The sequence below is a fragment of the Bos javanicus genome, chromosome 6 (genome assembly GCF_032452875.1).
Source record: "Bos javanicus breed banteng chromosome 6, ARS-OSU_banteng_1.0, whole genome shotgun sequence".
Lineage (NCBI taxonomy): Eukaryota > Metazoa > Chordata > Mammalia > Artiodactyla > Bovidae > Bos > Bos javanicus.
In genome coordinates this window covers 19,845,875-19,863,123 of record NC_083873.1, presented here as the reverse complement: position 1 = coordinate 19,863,123, position 17,249 = coordinate 19,845,875, and the positions used below count along the sequence as shown (strand labels likewise).

Below are 17,249 nucleotides of genomic sequence, written 5' to 3'. Positions count from 1 at the left end.
TCTTTCAAGATGGTCTTTTAATATGGTGACGCCAGTGCAACTGGACTTCTTCTATAGTGACTAGAGTCTCCCTAAAGTGTCCCAAGAGAAATGTTGTATCATTTCTACCTTTAGGTACCACAGTTGGCTTCAAGCATCTCTGAAATTCAGAATCGAGTACTAGAAGAGGTTCAAAACCTGAATTTTGTAAAGGATAACAGTGCTACCTTTATTGAGAGGAAACTTAGTTTTGAAAAGAAGAAGCCTGTGCAAACTCTGGTGAGTTTGGTAGCATTCAGTAACAATGATGACTATCACTTGCTTTCCTTGTTCAAATCATAGTATGTTATTTTTCATATCACTTATTTCATTCTAGTATCTTATAATTACCTACTTATTACACATAGAATTTCTCATTTATTTCTACCTTCTGCACTATGATCTCCATAAGGTCATAGGTTTTTATCTGTTTTGTACAAGATGTATACAGAACAAGTGCCTAAGTGTACTTGATGCAGGTAGGCACTGTATAAATATCTGGTAGGTGAATGAACAGAATTTTACAGAGCAAAATCATTACAGTTTAAACCTTACATTTTTCGAGATAAGGAATCTTATTCTGCAGAGATGAAGTGGCTTTTTCAATGTCACTTAGTAGTAGAGCTGGGACAGGGGCCAAGCCTCTTGACTCCTGCCTAATTTACTAATACTATTTCCCAGAAAAATACATGCACATATACAATGTAATTAATTAAATATTGTTTATCAAGTGCTTAATACATAAGTGCCTACAACATCGCAAAAAATTTAAAAATGTTCAACAACCAAGAAGGATTAGAACCTCTGCCTTTTTATTCTCAGCCAAATTTTCTTTCTTCTCGACAACACTGCCCTCATGTGCTAACTAGAAAATTTTTCACTGCGTAAGTCAGCTAAATACTTTCACAATAATACCTGATCTATGCCTCAACATTGAAATAATCCCAAATTAATGTTTGGGTTCCACATTTAAAAAAACCTCCAGAGAAGAAATACTTACCAGTATTTATTTGTGAGGATTTTATTATACATCTGTCTAAATAAACATCTCTCCTAACTTTCCAGCCAGAAGTGCCACGCCAGACGGACACTCACCGCTCCAAACTTCTATCCACATACAGCACAGAGGAACTCTACCAAGCTAAGCGCAAGTGCAATGCCACCCAAGAATATGACATCAATCTTCTGGAAGGGGAGTTGGTGGCTGTGATCGAACAAAAAGATCCACTGGGGAGTACCAGCAGGTGGCTAGTTGACACAGGAAGTGAGTTTTTTGCATAAGATGCAAAGAACTTCCACCTCTCTACTGCTTGAAATCTTCCCAGGGGCCTCTGTGTGCTTCTCCAAGTGCAACTGTTTGGAAAGAGTATATAAATAACCTTGTTTCTTCTTTTTATTTCCTACGCAGTTATAAAAGGATATGTGTATTCCTCCTTCCTAAAACCCTACAATCCAGCAAGAGTGCAGAAGGTGGATGCTGAGAACAGGTTCTGCGATGATGATTTTGATAACATCAGCCTCTTTGTGTCTTCACGGCCAGCCAGGGACAGTGTCGCAGGCACCCCAGAAGGTAGCATAAGTGGTAGCAGCTCATCTCTGAGTGGAACATGTGGGAAGTCTGAAACAAATGGTACCGATGCTGACAGTCTTCAAGAGGCAGATGAACAGGTAAGAATTTGAACCTTGATGTGAAGAGGCTTGGCTGTTCAAATCATGAAATATGTTCTCTCTTACCATGAGACTCGGGAAGTGTCAGCTTCCGTTTTGTGTACCTTTTTCAAGGGATTTAATTCTCTGAGCCTGTTTCCTCAAATGAGGAAAAGAAGACAGTAATTCCCACTTGGCCAAGTTGATGCGAGGATTAGAAATAATGTGTAAGTGAGCTATCTATGAATCGGTTGTTTTTAATCTCTAGCATAACACCACCACATAATGACATATACTATATACTGAAACTTTGAAAAGCTACCATTCCCCCATTTAACCAGTGCAAAGTCTATTGGCATAATCCTTTCCCAAAATGGTAAGTTAACTATTATATAGGGCTCCTTTTGCTACCTCAGAAAGTTTCGGTATATTTGTTAATCCCCAGTGGTGACCAATTAACTGGTTCCTTTTTTTAAACTTGCTTTTTTCTTTACTGGCTTTATTAATTAATATTAACTTCTTTAAAAAAATAAGGTTAATACATGTTATTTGTGAAAAGTCAAAATAGTAGAAAAATATACGTAAATTAAAAGTAAAGATCTTTATTCTCTCCTCAGTCCTACTTTGCAGAGATAACATGCAGGTATATCTTTTCAAATACTGTATTTATCTGAGTATGTTTATACTTACATGAGTGGGAACATATATGTTGTACATAATTTTTTTTCACTTAACAATATATCTTAGACACAACCATACTTAAATATCTACCTTCTTCCTTAACAAATTCTGCATAACACTTCATTATTCAGATATATCACAGTTTATGTAACTATTACCATAATAATAGACATTCAGAATATTTTGAGCTTTTTAAAAATTTCAAACAATATTTCAGGCAAGATCCTTATTCATCTATTTTTATACACTTAAATGAGTATATCTATAAGGCAAGTTCCTAAAAATATTGGAGCGTCAAAGGAGATATAAAGTCTTGATAGACAGTGCCATACTGCTCTTCAAAAATATTTTATCTATTCAATTTCTTTCAACAATACACTGAATGCTGTCCAATTCATGTCTGAAACTTTAAAAATGGTTTCATTAAGTACTTACTTACATATCATAAAATTTATACAATTTAAATATACAATTCACTGACATTTAGTATACTAACAGTTACCTGAATCCAACTTTAGAACATTTGCTTTACCCTAAAAGATTCTTTGCACTCATTTGGAGCCCTTCCTGTTTCCCACTTTTAGCCCCAAGAAATCTTTAATCTACTTTTCGCCTCCATAGATTTGCCTTCTTTGTATTTTTTGTATTAATGAAACCACACAGTATGTGGTGTCTTACAGACAGCTGCTTTCACTTAGCATAATGTTTTTGAGATTCACCCATGTAGTAGTATGGATATGTAGTTTGTTGCTTTTTATTGCCTAATAGTATTTTATTCTTCGAATATAGCTTATTTTGTTTATCCATTCACCAAATGATGGACATCTGGGATAACTTCTATTATGAATAATCCTGCTATGAACATTTTTGTGCAAGTCTTTGTGTGAATTTCATTTTTCTTGAGTGGAGTTGCTTATTGGTACCATTAAATTTTTAGAAAACTGTCAAGCTGTTTTTCAAAGTGATTGCACCATTTTATGTATCCAACAACAATCCGTAAGGATTGTGAACTGCAGTTGCTTCACATTCTTGCCTTATTGCTTTTCTTTTTTTTTATCACAGCCGTCTTAATGGAAGTGAAGTGGTATCTCATTGTAGTTTTGATTTACATTTCCCTAATGACTAATGCTGTTGAATATCTTTCATGTTCTTATTGACCATTCCTGGTTGTTTTTTTTGATGAAATGTCTTTTCGGGTATTTGCCCATTTAAAAAATTGGGTTCACTTCTGTTCTTATTATCCAGTTTTAAGAATTCTTTATTTTTCTGGATACAGTTCTTTATCAGATATGTAATTTGCAAGTATTTTCTCCCAGCCATGGCTGATTCTAAACTCATCTCTACATTCCTGTGTGTTTTTACCACTTTCCTGTCTTGAAGTTTCAAAACCCTTTTTTCACTTATTCACTCTCAGCTTATTCAGAGTTTTTATAAGACTATATAATGTTACAATACCAACTGATTAATGAACTTTTTTTAGTGAAATCCATATACTTGATTAAATGTCCTGGCTGACTTTGCCTTACCTCAATAACCTGGAAGGACAGACATTGGAGGACGAAATTTGTGAAGACACCCTAAAGCTGGTTAGATGTTGAGTTCTAGTTTTTACTTGGCTTTATAGGAACTTTTAGATGAAGTGCCTCACTTAGGCTCAGCATGGATTTTGTAGTTTAACACTGCATCTAGTGCCAGTAGCTACTGTCACTGCAGAGTAATTAATTGCTTTGAGTAATCCTATCAATATGCATCATGGGAATTAGGTCCATTAGAAGTTTCCATTACTGAGGGGGAAAATAAGAATCTTCTTTTGCTCAAAACAAAGTATATTAATGACATCTTCCCAAAGTGCTGTTTGTTCTCCTTTTCCTCTGAGATTCAAACCAATTCAAAATAGACTATGGTGTCATGGATATAAATACAAATATTATTACTGGTACAACTGAATTAGAAAAGGCAGCTTGGATCTGTGAACACATAGGATCCCCTGCACCCTTCCTTTGACTTGAAATAACCCAACTCAAATTTCAGATTTCTTCCATTAAATAATAATGGCATGGTCTGTATTAGTTTTCTATGCTGCATAACAAATTATCACAAACTAAGTAGCTTAAAACAACATAAATTTATTATCTTATCATTTTCTTGGTCAGCAGTCCAGACCACAGCTTAGCTGGGTGCTTTGCTTGGAATCTCATAGTGCTGCAGTCTAGACGTTTGCTTGGCTGTGCTTCTTTCCGAAATTCAAGATCCTCTTCCAAGCTCGTGGTGATGGCAGAATTTAGTTCCTTGTTCCAGTAAGACCAAGGCTTCCATTTTCTTGCTGGCACAATCTTTGGTACTTCTCAAAGAAGACCAAGTTTAATAATGGCTAAAATCCAGCTCTAGAGGGAAGTAATGTCTGAGAATCAGTGCTCTTTTCTTTTTCCATGTGAATAATACTGAGAACATAATTTTTGACTTCTGAAAAGTTGGTTGTTTTGTAATAATTCTAGATTCACTATCTGATCCCCCCTCTTAACGTTTTTCAACTGCTTATAATAATGCTATATGTCTAGCATGTAATCATTTAAAAAGTGCTTCAAAAGTTAGAAGGCTGTAACATAATGTATCTAACTAGTCATTAAAATGATGCTTTAGAGAGCTATTTATTGAGATGAAAAGATTTTAAAATATATCTTGAAGTGAAAAAGCAGGTTGCAAAAATTATGTGTACTATAATTACATACTTAATACCACTTTAGGTAGGTAGAAAGAAAAGAAGAGGACAAGGAATAAAGGATAAAAGAACAAGGTATTCACAGAAATTGGGTAAATTTTTGTGTGCTTACCTTTATTTGAAACTTTTTTCTTTTACAAAAATTACTTGCATGATAACAATTTATATTTTTTAACTAAAGAACATGAAGGCTTGCTTTTGTGGGTGAAAGAGAATGAGCATTTTTCACGCAATATGACTATCTTGGCTTCCTGAGCTAATATGATGTAATATTGTAAATGCTCATTTTGCAGATTTTTAGTTTTGGAAAGGAAGATTAAGATATATTATGATTTTAGTTGCTGCCAATTAGAGAACTGGGATGAAATCAGTAAAATGAGTGAAGATAGGTAGAGTGGCTCACTAAGCGAGGAATAATTAAATGCACAGTTACAGAATTAGGAAATGGCGAATTGGCAGTGGCACCGCAAGGAAAGAGCTGGTGGTTGTAAACAGCAAGTAATACATTGGGTATCGGTCAATAATACAATAATACAGGGTGTTATTAAAAAAGGAAATGTGGAGAACTGGATTGTAGTCACAGAATATTGTACATAAAATGAACCAGAGCTTTATATATTGCAAAGAAGTAATTAATAAAATATATTTTACTGAATGCCAAGGAAAGGATCAGATGATTATGGCTTAAATTTCTAAAACTGTAATAAATGTGTCTGGACCAAAACATAGTAACATTGAAAGTTGAAGGATATGGCTTAGAACAATGAAAACATTTTTTAAAAAGAGAGAAAACCTTTAGCTCTTAAATCCATAACAAACTGAAAATTTCTAACTTGTAGTCTAATGTTATCAACTACTGTCTCTTTAAAAGCAGATTTACTTCCATTTTGAATATTTATCTTGTGTTAAATGGAGGCACAAACATATCTAAAAATTGAAAAATTCTCATCCTAAGGTAACTATGGACTATGATCATCTAAAGTATTCAAAGTGTATAATTTTGTAATTTAACTTTAAAATTTTATGAGTGTTTATATTGAATGTTTAAAATATAAGCTTTGCTAGGTAGATTTTATATTCCCCCTGAGAGTATATCTCCCAAATTGAAAGACCACCACAAATATTTAGGAATCATATTATTAGTAGGTAATTTGACTTGATAAAAAATCTATAGCTGCACTGATAAAGTATGTATATTATGTATGCATGTATGCATGCTAAGTTGCTTCAGTCGTGTCCAACTCTGTGCGACTCTATGGACTACGGCCTGCCAGGCTCCTCTGTCCATGGGATTCTCCAGGCAAAGATACTGGAGTGAGTTACCATGCCCTCCTCCAGGGGATCTTCCTGACCCAGGGATCAAACTCATGTCTCTTATGTCTACCTGCATTGGCAGGCAGGTTCTTAACCAATAGCGCAACCTAGGAAGCCCCATAATATGTATAAAAATTGCAAAAGATGGCTAGCAACTACTAATGTGGGCTCTTAAAGATTATTTCAGAAGCTGTATTATAATATATCATATTCCTGAAAGCTTTTGCAAACCATATCTTCCACTCTGTTCTTATGGGTATATTCAATGCCTTCACTTTCTAAACAACAAAAACAGCAGCAACAGTATATTAGAGATTCAAGTCCCTTTCTACAAGAATACACTCTGCACATCCTTGCTAGAAGAAGAGTTTGGTTCCTAAAGTACTATGAGATATGAATGAAGCACACGATTTGGAGTTGGAAGATACAGTCCAAGTAGTACCAACTAGCTCTATGATTAGGAGCATGTTACTTCTCCAAGTTTCATCTCACAGGGTTGTTAAGGAGACAGCACATTTGACATGTAAACTGTTGTGAGAGCTATAAAAGGTGGTCATTATTGCTACCATCTCTCATCTGAGATGGGAATGCCAGACAACCCTACCTGCCTCCTGAGAAATCTGTATGCAGGTCAAGAAGCAACAGAACTGGACATGGAACAACAGACTGGTTCCAAATAGGGAAAGGAGTATGTCAAGACTGTATATTGTCACCCTGCTTATTTAACTTATATGCAGAGTACATCATGAGAAACGCTGGGCGGGATGAAGCATAAGCTTGAATCAAGATTGCCAGGAGAAATATCAATAACCTCATATATGCAGATGACACCACCCTTAGGGCAGAAAGTGACGAACTAAAGAGCCTCTTGATGAAAGTGAAAGAGGAGAGTGAAAAAGTTGGCTTCAACCTCAACTTCCAGAAAAGTAAGATCATGGCATCTGGTCCCATCAGTTCATGGCAAATAGATGGCGAAACAATGAAACATTGAGAGATTTTTGGGGGCTCCAAAATTACTGCAGATGGTGATTGCAGCCATAAAATTAAAAGATGCTTGCTCCTAAAAGCTATGACCAACCTAGACAGCATATTAAAAAGCAGAGACATTACTTTACCAACAAAAGTCTGTCTAGTCAAAGCTATGGTTTTTCTAGTAGTCATGTATGGATATGGATGTGAGAGTTCAACTATAAAGAAAGCTGAGCACTGAAGAATTGATGCTTTTGAACTGTGGTGTTGGAGAAGACTCTTGAGAGTCCCTTGGACTGCAAGGAGATCCAACCAGTCAATCCTAAAGGAAATCAGTCCTAAATATTCATAGGAAGGACTGATGCTGAAGGTGAAACTCCAATACTTTGGCCACCTGCTGTGAAGAACCATGTCACTGGAAAAGACCCTGATGCTGGGAAAGATTGAAGGAGGGAGGAGAAGGGGATGACAGAAGGTGAGATGGTTGGATGGCGTCACTGACGTGATGGACTTGAGTTTGAGTAGGTTCCGGGAGTTGGTGATGGACAGTGAAGCCTGGTGTGCTGCAGTCCATGGGGTCACAAAGAGTCGGACACAACTGAGTGACTGAACTGAACTGAACTGATTGTTACCATTCCATTGCTCAAGAATTTATGGCATCTCCTTTTTAGTTTTCTCTTTACTTCTTTAATTTGCAAAATGATACATACCCACCAGTCTGTCTTGTATGTATCTTGTATGACTCAAGATAATCTCATGTGTTCTCATATGATATTCAAGCCTTTCAGCCTTACTTTCAAAACAAACCAACACATATTTGAATTCCTACTATATATCATTGATATGGTCAATGGAGAAAAATTAAAATGTGGTTCGTCTCCTCTAGCTCATGCTAGAGCTGTTGAAATGATACATGTCAGTGGTGTCAGAATACCATCAAAAGCTAAATAGTTCAAGTTCTAAAGAATAGCTTACGCTGTATCTGTACCATTGACCCTTGAACAACTCTGGGGTGAGGGAGCTGACCCCTGGGCAGCTGAAAATCCACAAAAAATTTTGATTCCCCCCCAAACCTAATTCCTAATAGTCTACTTTGAGTAGAAGCCTTGATGATGATATAAACACTTGATTAACATTTATTTTATGTTTATGTATTTTATATATATACATACAATAAAGCTAGAAAAAATATTAAGAAAATCATAAGGAAAAGAATACATTTAAAATACTGTATTTACCAATATGTAAGTTTATGTCATTTATTTACAAAATGAATCATTTCTTAATACATCAACATTATATGATATAAAGCAAATGTAATTTTATTTGCATTACTAATGCTAGACATCAGAAATGAAAAAATTATATAAAAAAGAAAATCATATTTATTTACAGGTATAACAATTTATGCATTGAAAACAAAGCAGCACTCGGATTGTTTTATGGTAGCTTAGTATAATCAGTATGATTGCTTCACAGTAGCCTAACCCATTCACTAATGACTAAATCATAAAATTTTTTTGGCATACAGTATTACAGTCATAGTCATAGTATTGGGTGGGCCAGAAAGTTTTTTTGAACAATCCAAACAAACCCAAACAAATTTTTTGCCCACTAATACAAACTGGAAATGTTACACTTTTTAAAAAAATCACTTACCTATGATGATAGGCTGATATGCAGTCTCTTCAGTTATGAGAGGCATACTGAATGGTAATATAATTCTTTGAAAGCAAAGTTATCAAACAGTAAGAAAACATTATAACATTATTAATTTTATGTTAAATATCACTCATCTGCTTTAGTAATTTAGTATTTTATACATTCATGACATCTTATTTTTTATCTTTTCAATATTTCTTAACTATGTGGTTCATCTGTGAGTTTTTTCAAATAGTCACAAATCTCCCCATTTTTTTTACAATATACTTACTGAAAAAAAAGTGTGTAAGTGGATCCACTCAGTTGGGTATTGCCCAAGGATTAACTGTAGTCCCCGCTCCACAACCCAGTCTCCTGCTCAATGGATTTATCTTATTTCTCGTTTCCTTTTTATCCTGACCCTCAGTTTTGAGAAAGTGAATCTGCCTGCCTTTTCCAGGTACTGTTTCCGTGTATTCATCTCTGTACCTTTGAATAGGAAATATCTACCCTCTTTATTAACTTTGTGACCTATAAAAGGTTACTTCTTCCAAAACCCAGCTCACAAACTAGCTTATATACACACACACACACACACACACATATATATGTGTGTATTTATGTGTGTATGTATCACCTGCATTTGCATGGTTTTTTTTGTTTTGTTTTGCTTTGTTGTTTTTGCATGTACTCCCATTTTTTTGGCATTTTTTTCCCTAGTGGGGTTATAAGTGCTCTGACAATATAATATCTGGCAACTAATAGATACATAGTAATTTTTAATTAAATAAATGAATGAATAAATATTGTTAGCTGACTGCTTAATTTTATAACATAACTAAACATTTTTATTAACAGTCTTGGTGGAAGAGGGACTAAACACTTAAGAGGCTTCTTCTGCATCTAATAATTATGAAGTTTTCTTTTAAGGTTAAAGAAAAATTATGGTCACTCAAAGAATTTAAAATTATAAATTTAATACACTGTCATTATAAAAGTTTATAAAATAAGAAAATAAAAACAAGAAAAATTTAGTAATACTTCTAAATCTTGGAAATCTTTATTATGTTCGTCTATAATAATTGTACTATTCAAAGAAAACCACCTAACAATATTAGACTTATATTGTACATCTGGTTTCTTTTTGACTGAGTATTTTATCAGAAGCATTTTCCTGTGTTGTCTCAGAAAACAGTATTTTTATGACTACAAATTTCCTTAGTGTAAGCATCTAGAATTTAACTATTGTTTACTGAACCTTTAATGTTATTCCACCTCCCTCCCACTTTTCACCTTATAAGTGGGTATTACATTAACATTATGATGCAATAATCTCTTCCGGTGTTTCCATTTCTGTAGAAGAGACTCTTGAGCTATTACTGAATCAAAAAAAGCTAACATTAAAAAGATTTAATAAAAAGTTCCAAATTGCCTTCAAGAATGAATAATTTAGACTCCTTCCAACAGAACAATAAGAATGGCAATTTCACTGTTTTCATCTTGGACCATACTTTGGCAAAATAAATCCAACCAAGGAGTTGGGGAAATGGAACTTTATGAAATTCTAAATCTTGGAAATCTTTATTATGTTTGTCTAAATTTTTAGGTTCTGCTTCTAATAATATCATTTGCTTCTTTGTCTAGATTTTCTATGCAGTTCATGCCTTTCAAGCACGGAGTGACCATGAACTTAGCCTTCAGGAATACCAAAGAGTTCATATACTTAGATTTTGTGACCTAAGTGGTAATAAAGAGTGGTGGTTAGCTGAAGTTCAAGGACAGAAAGGCTATGTTCCAGCTAACTACCTTGGGAAGATGACTTATGCTTAAGAAAATAAGCCTTTGACTTTCATTTTCTGGCAAGTTGTTGATTGACTACCTCATAAAACTGCCATTACAACATGTTGGCCTAGAAATCAAGAAACCTCCAAACTATTAATTTAAGAGCTGACACCATTTCAGATTTTAAGGAAGACTATGCTTCCAAACAAGATTATTTCAAAATGTACAATTAGGAATGCATGTTGAAGGAAACACCAAACACACAGAACGGCGAAACAAACAGCCAAAGCTCCAACTATCAACTCCTTAAAAGTGATCTTCCGAAAGGGTAAATGTATTCTTTATCATCATGAAAGGCTGGGTCTAAGGATAAAGGTTTTTCAATTTACTGTATTTTATTTTTCTGTATTATATATTTTGCCTTAAATGTTTTTGTTTTTATATTTTTCTCTTGTGAACACGCATGCATGTATATACCTACACACACACATATACCATAACATTACATGGTTTTACACACATGTATGTGTACTATGTGGTACAGATTATACATATATATGCATGAACCAGGGAGTGTACTAAAAAGACATAAGAACAGAAATCGATTACTTAATTATGTGACTCTCTCTTTAATGGAAGTTTTGAATTTAAAAGAACCCTGACTAACATAATGGTAACATCTAACATTTACTGAATGCATATCAAGTGCCAGACATTATTATAAATGCTTTATATGTGGTAAATTATTTGATACTCAAAACATTATGAGGAAACTATGGCCTAAATAGATGAAATAATTTATTTAGCCCAAGTTACATTGCTAGTAAGTGGCAGGGCTGAAATTCAAACCTAGATCTAGTTATAGAGGTCCATACCCATAAACATTACATGGTATATATTTACTATCAGCAAAGAACATAGTGATAAAAATAATCAATGCTGATGAGGACCATTTTCCTCTTAGGTCCATATTTAAGTATTGAGAAACTTTTCAAAATCAAGGGCTATTGGAACTTCCATGATTAGCTTAGAGAATAGGAAGTACCTAAGTTTATTATTTTTATTTTTTGCTTAAACATTGTTGAAAGTGAAATTGTTTAAAAACTATCCAACATGATCACTAACGATACTTTAATGAGAAAATATTTTTGGATCACTCAATCATGTAGATGATGAATGAGGAATATGTGTTCCGTGTTCTGAGCCAAGATGTAAATATTCTTAGTTGCTGATTTGTACTTAGACAAGGCAGGCATTGAGGATAGCACTTGCTGTAACACAATGTCCCGGGACACTGAACTTTCATTTAGGAATAGCTCAGAACTGTCCTCTAAGATTTCAGGCATGTTTTGTCTCAAGACATTTTATTGAACGAAAGATGTTTCTTTGGAATAGAAATAAAGATTAAATTTGACTAAGTGGTTTCTTTTAAAAACCAAACTAAGGTAGATTTTCATTGTCCATATAAAATGTGTTAATATATTAAATTTTAAAATTTTAAAGTTAAAATTACTCTCAAAGATTTGATCTCAATAATACATATTATTACATCTATTACTGAGGAATACAAAAAAATGAAGAATGCCGTTTTTCAGAGAGCTGTTGACCTTTAACATACACAGGGCATGTACAACCATAGAAATTCATGAGAAGACATTACATGACAGAAAAATTTATATTTTATGATATTGTTTCTAAAATTCTTAAACAAGATTTATCAGGTTCTATTTATAAGTTGTTTCTGCATAAAACTTTGTTTTGAGTCGGGTACCAAAAGATTGGATGTACAGCAACTTTTTGTCTTTTAAAGGGTCCTTTGTATTCAATAGTGAAACATAAGTAAATTCCAGTTTGCTTAGGATAAAGCAAAAGGAAATCCAAACTTGTAACTTGTGGCATATCATGAATCTACCAACAACTAGTGAGGAATTTTTATATAAATTAGCTGTGACCTAAATACTCCTCCCTGAAATGAAGAATTATATAAACAACACATATCTGGTTTTCTGGCTGAAATAAGTGACTAGATGTAGATGTATAGGAGAAGTTCTGTCTACCTGTGTAGTCCTAAGATTGATGCTTCCTGTCTGACCTTAGAAGAAACCACACCACTGAAATCACAGCTGCAGTTAGTAACTGAGCAAGACTTCCAGTGAAGCCACCTTCTGCAGTTCCCCACTATTGTGGCAAATATGCATTACTATAAAGCAATGCTGTTGCTATTTTAAAAATACGACCTACATTTCATATGCTATTTAGGCTTTTTTAAAAAAATTATACAATATATACATTTTAAAAGTATATTATTTAAAATCAAGTAATTGTAATTTTTTAGTCAGGCATTATTTTGTTGGGTCTAAGGGAAATAAAATCCCATATGTGTGTAAGTCTTCAAGAAGTTTAAAAAAATAGGCCTGTTGGTGACATCCCTGCATATAAGGAAAGGAATGCTAATGTAATTCTGTTCTTTCTTTATGTCTTTAAAATCAAATGTTATTATATAGTAGACAATTCTCTGAAATAGGTATTTTTACTAAGAATGAAGGGGAAATTTTTGTGGCTGTTTTTCTTTATGAAACAAATAAACAGGTGTATGTATACACTTTATTTAGTATTTATTTTTAAATACAGATGCCTTAAGCAATATACATAATAAAATTTAGAAATTATATTTTAAACTCTAGTAATACAAAGTTGCCATGGGCACTTAAATCATGTGAAAGAGTCACAAAGCCACTATGTGAACATTTCTTGTATTTTAGAAAAATATCTGGTCTTAGTATTTATTAATAAAACATTTCTATGAAGGAAGAATTGTGCAGAAGAAATGTCATGCACATTGTTAGTCATATAAATGCAGCATTGCATGAACAGTTTTAAGTACTGGTATATTCCATATCTTCCCTAAAATATAACTTGGACTTTTAGAAATAATGGCTATTAAGTGCCTGTCACTATTTGTGATGAATATTTAGATAATTTACAAACATTTAGTAAACATGGAATTAAAAACTCTCCATTTTTCCATCAACTTCTTTGACTTCTGTCAATGGCAAAAACCTCTCAAAGTTATTGTGAATTAAAGAGAGGAAATCTTTATATCCTAAGATGGCAAAACCACTTTATTTAGATCCTATTTGTCAAAACTATATGGCTTCTTAAGGTACTCAGTACACGGTTCAATACTTGAATACATTGAGAAACCTCACAACATTTTAAGCTAAATTAAGACATGTGCATTTACATTATAGTGATGAGGAAGGAATTAAATTTCACTGACTGGAAGGACACTAGATATTATATGCTTTATAGAGATATCCTACTATTTATAGAATGCTATTATTTTTAAAGTCTGTTTTTTTCAATTACCTCTCTCATATATATACTAGATAGTATATATAAAAAGTCACTAAATTCTCTGTGACCTACAAAATCATTCCAATATAAAAATATTTACTGCAGGAATTCAAGCTGAATCTCTGTGAGCCAATAACTGTGCTCACAATATTACACTCTACATACAGACAAAACTTGCTTTAATTTCTCAGGAAAATAAGTCACATTTTAGTATATGCCAGAACAAGATGTTCTTGTTCAAAAATCTTGTGAATGTATTCTTAGTAAATTAAAAACAGCTTCTCTTAAAGAAATATTACAGTATGTAAACATGGCTTTCTCTACTTGCTTATAATTTTTATAATTATTGCGCCAAATGTATTTCCGTAAAATGATGTATTTCCTATACAACCTATGGTTACCATAGTTTACAATCTGTTACTAATAAACAGTACTACCACATCCTTGTTAAGAGTCAGAATCACCTAACCTTTGAATATTAGAGGCCTTCCATTTTATCTCATTCATTACCATTTATGTTTTAAAGAGGAGGAAACTAAGATCACATAGCTAACACATGGAGAGACTGGGATTCAAAAACAGGTCTTCTGACTTTAAGCCAGTGTCCTTTTAGAGTTTTAAGTCACTAAAATCTCCGATTAAATAATCTTAACAGAAAAGCACAATATGCAAAACAGAAAAGTGAGACTGGCTAAATTTCTACTAAAATGGGATTTGAACTTACAATCCTAAAAGCTTGCTTTTTGGCTCACCTATGTATCTGTCTATTCTTTCACTGAGCCAAGAGCTGCAGTGGGAACACCATGATGTGCAAGACACACAAAATCCCTGCCCTCACACAACTTAAAATTCTGTGCCAAAAACAAACAACATAACAAAATAAAACAAATGATAAATACTCTTAATATAAAGCTGGCTACATTCATCACATGCTCAGTTATAAAGTTCACTTAATGATATGGAAAAATCAAGGTCTAAGAGCTACTTGGGATAAACTCTAATACCAAATATACCTCTATGAAATACCAAACTTAGTTATACACTACTCGATGTATGTATCCTACACATATGTCCAGATTCTAAATATATATTTATACACACATGCAATCTATAATCACTGCAGATGGTAACTGCAGCCATGAAATTAAAAGATGCTTACTCCTTGGAAGGAAAGTTATGTCCAACCTAGATAGCATATTCAAAAGCAAAGACATTACTTTGCCAACAAAGGTCTGTCTAGTCAAGGCTATGGTTTTTCCTGTGGTCATGTATGGATGTGAGAGTTGGACTGTGAAGAAGGCTGAGCGCCGAAGAATTGATGCTTTTGAACTGTGGTGTTGGAGAAGACTCTTGAGAGTCCCTTGGACTTCAAGGAGATCCAACCAGTCCATTCTAAAGGAGATCAGCCCTGGGTGTTCTTTGGAAGGAATGATGCTAAAGCTGAAACTCCAGTACTTTGGCCACCTCATGCGAAGAGTTGAGTCATTGGAAATGACTCTGATGCTGGGAGGGATTGGGGGCAGGAGGAGAAGGGGATGACAGCCGGTGAGATGGCTGGATGGCATCACCGACTTGATGGACATGAGTCTGAGCGAACTCCGGGAGTTGGTGATGGACAGGGAGGCCTGGTGTGCTGCGATTCATGGGGTCGCAGAGAGTCGGACACGACTGAGCGACTGAACTAAACTGACAATCTATAAAAGAACCATGCTCAATAAAAGTTAAATTACTTCCTAAACAAGTTAAGTCCTCTCTGAAATACTATAGAAAGTAAAATGCTTTTTTTCAACTCTATCCAGCAGATGTCATTGGTAATTAAATATTAACTACATGCAACTGTTTGCATTATTGCTTTAATTTCTTGTAGGTACTGAGGTTATATTAGTTATTACAGTTGTTGAACTGAGCTTGTATCATATCATTTTATCCAGTTCAGTTCAAAATGACCCTGAACTATATAAACAAATGATAATGAATATACATATATTTTTTGGTCTTTTGACACTAAAGGGGACTTGGAGTTGATGCCAAATTGATATTTAATCAACAGAAACCTGAGTTTCAAAACAAAGACATATGCAGGCAGATTTTAAGCATGTAAATAGATGTTTACTGCACATTGTAAGTATTATTTCAAATTTGAGTTGTAACTTACCATGAATTCAGTGCCATTATTTAACAAAGCACTTTAAAATGTCTTTCCTTAAAAAAGGCCAAGCTTACTTTAAAATGTTTTAACATCACAGAAAGCATTTACTAATATATTTTAGAACAATAATGTGAGAAAAATATAGGAATTATGGGCAAGGGTTTGAGTTCAGAAGTTTATAGTTTTAGTAGCATACCTCAAAGCTGAAGGAACAGGCTGCTCAAGTTTAGTGAATGTAAGAATTTGCTGGACGTGTAGTTTCTGAATGAAATGAGGTATTCATGAAGTATAAAATGACTACTACATTTTGCTGTGAACAATGAATTATTCCTCTGATCCAGAAAGCCTTATGTCTTCTGTCAGAATAAGGTAACAACTCAGATCCTTCACAATTTCTGAGAGAAATGTGAGAAAAGTATTGCACTTAAAGGGCATGGGGGCTCACAATCTATTGGAAGAGATAAATGCCTAAATAATTGATATGAGGGGATAAAAAGATAAAAGCATAACACAAGAACATTAAAAATTACTTTTGAAAAGAAGAAGTTGAAATATTTGGTGGGAGAGGGAGAATCAGTTGAAATGAGCCTGGGACTGATAATGAACATTTAGCTATGGTGGGCGAGGAATAGAAAACTTTATTATCGGGCCATCCTTGTCTTCTTGTAAGGCACCTATTCGGCAGGATCAATTATTGGGACTGTGTTAAAAGACAGAAATATAGATCAATGGAACAAAATAGAAAGCCCAGAGATAAATCCACACACATATGGATACCTTATCTTTGACAAAGGAGGCAAGAATATACAATGGATTAAAGACAATCTCTTTAACAAATGGTGCTGGGAAAACTGGTCAACCACTTGTAAAAGAATGAAACTAGAACACTTTCTAATACCATACACAAAAATAAACTCAAAATGGATTAAAGATCTCAACGTAAGACCAGAAACTATAAAACTCCTAGAGGAG

General features: G+C 33.9%; 1 protein-coding gene across 1 annotated transcript in view; it reads left to right on the top strand.

Annotated features, from left to right (window-relative positions):
- Positions 1 to 14,569, top strand: part of ARHGEF38 (Rho guanine nucleotide exchange factor 38) — a 156,704-nt gene extending 142,135 nt beyond the window's left edge. Inside the window, exons 11-14 of the mRNA XM_061419469.1 lie at positions 115 to 258; positions 1,084 to 1,282; positions 1,427 to 1,686; positions 10,634 to 14,569. Coding sequence (XP_061275453.1) covers positions 115 to 258; positions 1,084 to 1,282; positions 1,427 to 1,686; positions 10,634 to 10,819 — 789 coding nt within the window. The 3' untranslated portion in view covers positions 10,820 to 14,569. The remainder of the gene's footprint in view (positions 1 to 114; positions 259 to 1,083; positions 1,283 to 1,426; positions 1,687 to 10,633) is intronic.
- The last annotated feature ends 2,680 nt before the right edge of the window (positions 14,570 to 17,249 follow it).